Raw genomic sequence first — 8224 nt, 5'->3', positions numbered from 1 at the left:
AAAAAAAAAAAAAAGAAAATAATTTGAATCTACTTATGTTAAGGAATACTTTTAATATAAAATTAAAATAAGACATTCTTAGAAACCAAATCAGGAGCACTATAGAGTTGAATAAAAGTAGATGTTAAAAAAGAAACTGTACAACCACGTTCCTAGCAGCATTATTCACAGTCACTAAAATGTGGAAGTAAGCCAAGCGTCCCTTGACAAAGGAATGAAGAAGCCAAATGTATTCTACCCATATGGAATATTCCATCTTAAAAGGGGGGAAAATTCTAATACACGCAACAAGAGGTGAACCTTAAGGATATTATGCTAAGGGAAATAAGCCAACTGCAAAAAGACAAATACTATATGATTCACTCACGTGAGGTTCTTAAAGTATCTAAAATCATAGAGACCGAAAACAGAATGATGGTGGTGTGGAATTAAATAATTCAAACTTAAAATGGCTGGAATTTTAAATTATTTTGAGCCTTGAGAGAAATGTGTTATATGGTCTGAGTCATGGGACATGCAGCTGCAACTTCTGCTTCTCTGATTTAATAGATTAAATCTCTTCCTCATTCCTGTCCTGTAAATGATTAGAAAGACCAAATGGTTCCAGAAATAAGACCCCTCAAGACCACTGCCCCTCCTTATAGAATGTTAAAGCAATCTTCCTTGGAATTTAGCAAACTGTAACCAATCAAATTACTGTAACATCTGCCCTGGCCTTATATGGAAAATGTTACAACCCTGTTAACCTTCTCTATCTCTGCCTATGTAAGTGAAACCTTAATTTCCCTGCTTTGGAAAGCTGACCCCATTCGCTTGGAGTTGGTGTTTCCCTGGTGGCTATCCTCAGGCTTTGAACTGGGATAAACTATATTTAATCACATTTTCTGAACTTATTATTTAAGGTTAACTGGCCAGGGGCTGGGAGGAGAAGGGAATGGGGAATATTACTGTTCAATGGGTATAGCGTTTCAGTTTTGCTAGATAAAAAGAGCTCTGGAGATGGATGATGGTAATGACTGCACAACAAAATGAATGCATTTAATACCTCTGAATTGTAAAATTAAAAATTGTTAAGATAGTTCATTTTATGTTATTTGCATTTACTACAATAAAAAAATTGGGGAAAAAAATGAAATTGTACTGTATATAGTACACATGCTAAAAATGTATGCAGCATTTACATCTTTGATACGGTTTGGCCGTGTCCCCACCCAAAGCTCACCCTGAGGTGTAATAATCTCTGCATGTCAAGAGCAGAACCAGGTGGAGATAACTGAATCATGGGGGTGGTTTCCCCCATGCTGTTCCCTTGTAGTGAGAAGTCTCATGAGATCTGATGGTATTGTAAATGGGAGGTCCCCTGCACAAGCTCTCTTGCCTGCTGCCATGTAAGTTGTGTCTTTACTTTTCCCTTGCCTTCTGCCATAACTGTGAGGCCTCCCCAGCCATGTGGAACTGTGAGTCCATTAAATCTCTTTCCTTTATAAATTACCTTGTCTTGGGTATATCTTTACTAGCAGCACGAGAACAGACTAATGCAGTCCTGCTGTGTAATACCTAAGCATGAGTCTAAAGCTGCTTTCCCAGATTTGGAATCTCTGCCCTACTGCTTTTTAACTATATGCCCTTGGGGGAGAAATTAATCTCTCTGAGGCTTAATTACCTCATTTCTAAAATAAAGACAAAATATGTAGTATCTTTGTCATAGAGTCAATGAGACGTGTAAATGACATAGTACCTGAAACATACATGAGCAGTGGCTGACATGTTTTAAATTATTATTTAAATAATGGTTTAAATTATTATTATTTAAACAATATGATGAATGACAATGTACATATAAATATTTCACTTTGAGTAAAAGGCACTCTAAAACTTTATGAAAAAATAAGTCACTAAGATTCAATCAAATTTCTTATCAACAAAGAAAAGAATTCATGATGATTACTTTTTAGAATATTCAAAATTAGGTGTTGGATAGTAAGCTGACCCAACCAAATAAATATGTTCCTGGTTTTGAAATTTTGAAGATATTCTTTAATTAACTCCCCTCAGCTGCTATAAAAGTTGGCCATGGCCGGGCACGGTGGCCCACGACTGTAATCCCACCACTTTCGTAGGCGGAGCAGGGTGGATCATGAGGTCAGGAGTGTGAGACTAGCCTGGTCAACATGGTGAAACCCCGTCTCTACTAAAAACACAAAAATTAGCCATGCATGGTGGCATGCATCTATAATACCAGCTACTTGGGAGGCTGAGGCAGAAGAACTGCTTGAACCCAGGAGGCAGAGGTTGTGGTGAGCCGAGTCATGGCACTGCACTCCAGCCTGGGCAACAGAGAGAGACTCTGTCTTAAAAAAAAACAAAAACAAAAACCCAAAAACAATTTGGTCATGGATTATTTTTGGCCCAGGAAGAAAAAGCCTGATAGACAAGCCAATTCCATTCAGGGTCAGTGAAAGGAGCACAACTGCTAGTATTTGACTGGCTTTTCTAATGTTGAGGTGGGAACTGCTAACTAATTGTAACACAAAGACGGTGCTAATGGCTTTTCACTTCACTTATTTCCCACCATGGATATGCCGATGTTGGCCAGGACATAACTATCCAGAAATTCTACAATGAGAGAAGGGTCTCACACAGTGAATGGCAATTCTTTCCCTGATAATTCCATTTTGGAATTGCTAATTTCAGATATGATGATTTAGCTCATTGAGTCAGGCTGCAAGAGACCAGGAATTACCCAGCAGTGGGCACTTAGCTGAGACCGAGGCTTGTGTAATTAGAATTCTGGCGCCGTAGGTGAGAATATTTACTATTGCTGTGAATAGTAAATCATAAATGTTAAATGACATTCAATCTCAGAACTAACTGTGCAAAACTTCTAACAGCATAGATAATCAGGCAATTATTGAGATGGCGATCACACTCACAGGCCATTGCAGCTTCGTCGTGAGACCCAATCATGCTCTGAGCTACAATCTTATTTATCCTGGCTCCATTTTTATGCATTTTACTCTAGCAAATAAGAATAAGTCTTCAATATAAGTTTTAGAGTTCTTAGAAAAAGAACATATAATGTGATCTGTGGTTTAAGCTTTAAAGCTTATGTATAAGCTAGTTAAAAAATTACGTTCCCAAATCATTAGAAAGACAGATAAAAACAATATAAAAGATCTTTCTTGATCATGATATTGTGGAAGAACACTGGCCTAGGTGTTTGGAGATGTTTATCCTTCTTTTCTCTCTACTCATCATTTCTAATGTAATTTTTAGAAAGTAATTTAAATTTTTCTGAGCCCCGATTTATGCATCTGTAATTTAAGACATTTTAAATGATTTTTAGCTAAGGTTCCATTCAACATTCAAATAATAATAAAAACAATATATATTACTGTAATTTTAAACATCCATTTATGACAGCAATTTACCAAGATCCTTACATGACTTGGGAAGTACTATACTATCTACCTCTATCTCATTGATAAGAAGACAAAGATGTCAAATGTCCTGACTTAGCTCACACAGAGAGGAAATGGCAAAGGTACTTTGTACTCATTTTGGTCTCAGTTCATCTTAATCCAATGATGCTTTGTGATTAAGATTACTGAAAATAGTTTTCTTAACTGGACACAGCATCTAAAAGCATGAAATCTAATAGAACCTTTATTATGTAACAACAAATGTGGTTTACCATATGTGAGTTTCATTTGGATGTATGCACTAAATTTTTATTTCCATTAATCTCCCAGCTCTCCTCTGTGTTTGGATAAACAAAAACACTGAACAGCAATGATCGTGGCAGTACACTCCAGGTTGCCTGGCCAGTGCTCCTCACTTCTCCTAGTTAGAGAGGCTACAGCCAGAGTCAGCTTCAAAAAGGGGTTCTGGCTTCCTACCTGTTCCTGGAGAGGTTATGGCTCCCAGACCACACTTGTAAACAGCAGGCACCTATACCCAGACTGCCTGGAGCCTCATGCATCTGATTTTCCCCCAATGACAAAGTTGCTATCAGTTTTGCTTTGTGAGGAGAGAAGCAGGGACTTCCTGGGGATGGAAACCCTTGGCGCATTCAGCAGAATAGCCTGGCTCTAACTCGTCTCCCTGAGGGATGATGGGATTGGAGACCTGGACCTCCTCTTCTTTTGATGATCCTTGCTTTATAACTTTCTCCAGTAAAGCCTATTTCATAACATCTGCATTTGGCATTGTGGAATTAGACTTGAGGCCAGCTACATAGCAGGTCAAGAGCATGAAGGGGCCTACTTTCCACAGTTTGCTTTCATTTATTATTTTCATTTAAGAGTCAAACGGAACCTTTAAGAATTGTGATGAGGGCCAGTTGTGGTGGCTTATGCCTGTAATCCCAGCACTTTGAGGGAGGCTGAGGTGGGTGGATCACGTGAGGCCAGGAGTTCAAGACCAGCCTGGCCAACATGGTGAAACTTCATCTCTACTAAAAAAAAAAAAAAAAAAAAAAAAAAAAAAAAAAAAAAAAAAAAAAAAAAAAAAAAAAAAAAAAAAAAAAAAAAAAACCAAAAAACAAAAAAAACACTTGGCATGGTGATGTGTGCCTGTAATCCCAGCTACTCAAGAGGCTGAGGCATGAGACTAGTTTGAACCCAGGAGGCAGAGGTTGCAGTAAGCCCAGATCACACTATCCCAGCCTGGTTGATAGAGTGACTCTGTGTATAAATAAATAAATAAAAGAATTGCAATAAAATTGCAAAGAACTATCCTGTATAATATATTTTATAGAATGTTTTTATATTCTATACTCGATGATCACAAAAATTTGACAAGATTTATTTTTATTACACAGATACTAAATCAATTTCAGAGAGGTTAAAAGCCTCCCCTAAAAGTGGCAAATCTGGGCCTGGCTGTAAAATCTTCCCACTTCAGACTCAACTTTCTTCACTGCTCCTGAGAGCTTTAGAAAATGTTTCTAGAAGCAACCCCATACATTCCCAAATAACTAAAGCATCCACATATGAGGAAAGGCCTTTGCCAGGTGCTAGTGAATTCAAAGATCAAGATGACTCCCCCAAGAGCATTCTTTCTTGTACTAAAAAAGGGAAGATCATTTTAAGAGCCATTTATTATAAAAAATATTCATTATATTTTTCAGTTTGTTCAAGCTATAGTGCCTTTCTTATGTAATATTAGACAAAATATAGAAACAAAGGAGTGGAATATCTTAGCTGCTGCTAAGCCAGAAGAGAGCAAAATGTCAGCAGTATCAAAGTCCCTGAGTAACTCTGAAATGTTAGAACTCAATCAAAGCTTGCCAGAGGAGGAGGTCTGTGAGTGAGGGTGAAATGGAATGTCTTCTAATCTGTGATCTGAATTCAGACATTTTCTTCGAAATGGCTTCAGAGGCTAATATATATCTTTAAAAATCTATCTTGGGGCCAAGTGCGGTGACTCATGCCTACAATCTCAACACTTTGGGAGTCTGAGGCAGGTGGATCATTTGAGGTTAGGAGTTCAAGACCAGCCTGGCCAACATGGTGAAACCCCAACTCTACTAAAAATACAAAAATTAGCTGGGCTTGGTGGTGGGCACCTGTAGTCTCAGCTACTTGCGAGGCTGAGGCAGGAGAACCGCTGAGATCATGCCACTGCACTCCAGCCTAGGCAACAGAGTAAGACTTTGTCTCAAAAAAAAAAAAAAAAATCTATCAATCAGGTGTGGTGGCTCACATCTGTAATCCCAGCACTTTGCGGGGGGGCTGAGGCAGGCGGATCACCTGAGGTCAGGAGTACAAGACCAGCCTGACCAACATGGGTGAAACCCCATCTTTAAAAAAAAAAATCTTGGCCAGGCATGGTGGCTCATGACTGTAATCTTAGCACTTTGGGAGGCTGAGGGTGGATCATTTGAGGTCAGGAGTTGGAGACCAGCCTAGTCAACATAGTGAAACCTCATCTCTACTAAAAATACAAAAATTAGCTGGGCATGGTGTCAGGTGGCAGTAGAGGCAGGAGAATTGCTTGAACCCAGGAGGTGGAGGTTGCAGTAAGCCGAGATCGTGCCATTGCACTCCAGCCTGGGTGACAGAGTGAGACTTCATCTCAGAAAAAAAAAAATAAAATCTATCTTTTCAACCTCTAATCCTACTCCTGGTAGCCTTCAAGGCTTAGACAGGGATGCCATGCTGCTGCCTTAAACTTAATGTTTTAAAAACAGGAAACTTAATATTTTCAAAACTGTCAACTGCACAGAGAGTTCTCTAGCCTGGTCCAGCTTAGTCATGCTTCTTTTCCAAGACCACCATGCAAGGGCAAGTGTCTTAGAGCTCTTGGTCTTACTTGTCTCTAAAGTATGCCTCTTCCTCTAAGACGTTATGGATTCCTTCCTTCACTCCTTCAGTTACATTAAAAGTTTCTTCCATTAGTTTTTGTTGTATCTTACACATACCTTCCTCAGAGCACTGACTGTGTTGTTATTTGTGTGTGCATGTGTGTGTTTCCTTCAACTAGTTTTGGAGCTCCTGAGGACAAAGAGCATGTCTATTCATCATTGTATCCCTAGAACTTAGCATGATGTCTGACAAAAATGAAGTTCACTTAGGTGCAGGTACTAGATCTTCCTCTTCCTGAGTCCCTCTGCTCTCCTCTGTGGTAGGACAAGATGATGGTGGCAGGGCACTCTGGGCTGCCTGGACAATGAACCAGTTGGGAGTGTGTTCCCACTTCTACCTGGGGAGGCTGCACCCAAAGTCAGCTTCCTGAAGAGGAAAGGAATTTAATGTTGGATGGGAGAGGGTCTGCCTGCCTTAAGAACACACAACTAGTACTAAAAGGCAACAAGAACAAGAATTTGATTCAGGACAGGGATTCTTGCTCTTTGCATTTGCTGTTTTATCCCTAGTGCCTAGATGAGTCCCTGATTCACAAGCGTTTGATCAATATTTGTTGAATGAATGACTGATTGGATGAGTGACTGACTGAGTGAATGAAAGGTTAACTTCAAAGCCCATGCCCTTTTAACTTCATTCCCAACTTCCAGTCTTTGTATACAGTGTGTATGTCTGTGTATAGATACATCTTTCAAAGAAATAAAAATTGTAATGATCTCTTCTTTACAATAATCCATAATGAAATAGATAGCTATTGACAGGTATTTTACACACATATACACACACATTCTAAGCCATTGAAATAGTCTTTGTAATTTTCAGAAAGTAAGTAGACATCCTACCTGAAATTCATATAATGTTACGTTCTCAGAATTAGTTTTTGGTTAACTGGTGGAATGAATTTGCCTTGTAAACCGTCCTTGAAAAAAACACAATACCTCGGTGGATTGAAGAAAACCATGGCTAGGCATATGGGGAAATGCATGACCATGGTTGGTTATGTGCACAGCTGCCCAGCAGCAGAAATGGAGCCTCTCAACACTTCTAAAAATGTAGACAGCCGGCAACTCGATATGTGCTTCTGCCAAGAATCACATGTAGGTTTATAATCTTCCACCTAAACTTCTGGAGCCTCTCCTCTTCACAAAGAACGGCAGCTGATCTTATCTTTATCTGTTACTGACACAGATGCAGCCATTTACTGCAAGGCAGAACAAAAGCCAGCAGAGGGATGGAAGAAACTAGAAATGGATCTTTCTTGAACTGATTTGTATCAGAGTTACAAACAATTCCAGGTATGAAAGTAAAGTAGACGGGCAAGCACTTACTGAAGACAAGAGGAAAGAATGATGTTTTGTTTCTTTTTTTCCCCTTCTCTCTGTTTCTTTCTTTCTTTCTTTCTTTTTGGTCCAGATCCCCAACACAAACATTTCGGGAGCTCGTTGTGCCTCCCGCAGGAGGCTGTTCACTGTGTGCCCTCTCACAGGCATCCACACTGGCTTCCCACCCATGGCCATCCTTCTATGGTTACACAGCATATTTTATAATGCGAATCACTGTCTACAACGTGGCTCATTATTTTCCTCTCTGAATAATATATGAACACATCAATTATGCGTCAGCCTTGCACACCCCTGTCGCACTGACCTCTTTCTACTTTTATATTTTTCAGTATGTTCCTGACATTTGTCAACTGGGTTAGTTCCAAACCTTTCTAACCTATGATTGTATTATTATAGCACTTTTCAAACTTTCTTCTATTCACATCGGTTTGACACAAAGGCACACTGCGGGGGTGAGCCCGGCTGTGCTGGCCGCAGGCACTCACCATTGCTTGTAGTCCGCGTCGCAGTTACAGT

At 39.5% G+C, this 8224-nt stretch overlaps 1 protein-coding gene across 1 annotated transcript in view; it reads right to left on the bottom strand.

The window, feature by feature from the left end:
* The window catches only part of CNTNAP2 (contactin associated protein 2), a 1742807-nt gene that overhangs the window by 517113 nt on the left and 1217470 nt on the right, over window positions 1–8224 (bottom strand). The window contains exon 21 of the mRNA XM_017502914.1: window positions 8194–8222. Coding sequence (XP_017358403.1) covers window positions 8194–8222 — 29 coding nt within the window. The remainder of the gene's footprint in view (window positions 1–8193; window positions 8223–8224) is intronic.

The sequence above is a fragment of the Cebus imitator genome, unplaced genomic scaffold, assembly GCF_001604975.1.
Source record: "Cebus imitator isolate Cc_AM_T3 unplaced genomic scaffold, Cebus_imitator-1.0 Scaffold304, whole genome shotgun sequence".
Taxonomy (NCBI): domain Eukaryota; kingdom Metazoa; phylum Chordata; class Mammalia; order Primates; family Cebidae; genus Cebus; species Cebus imitator.
Note: the sequence above shows the minus strand (reverse complement) of the source record. Positions and strands in the feature narration are given on the sequence as shown.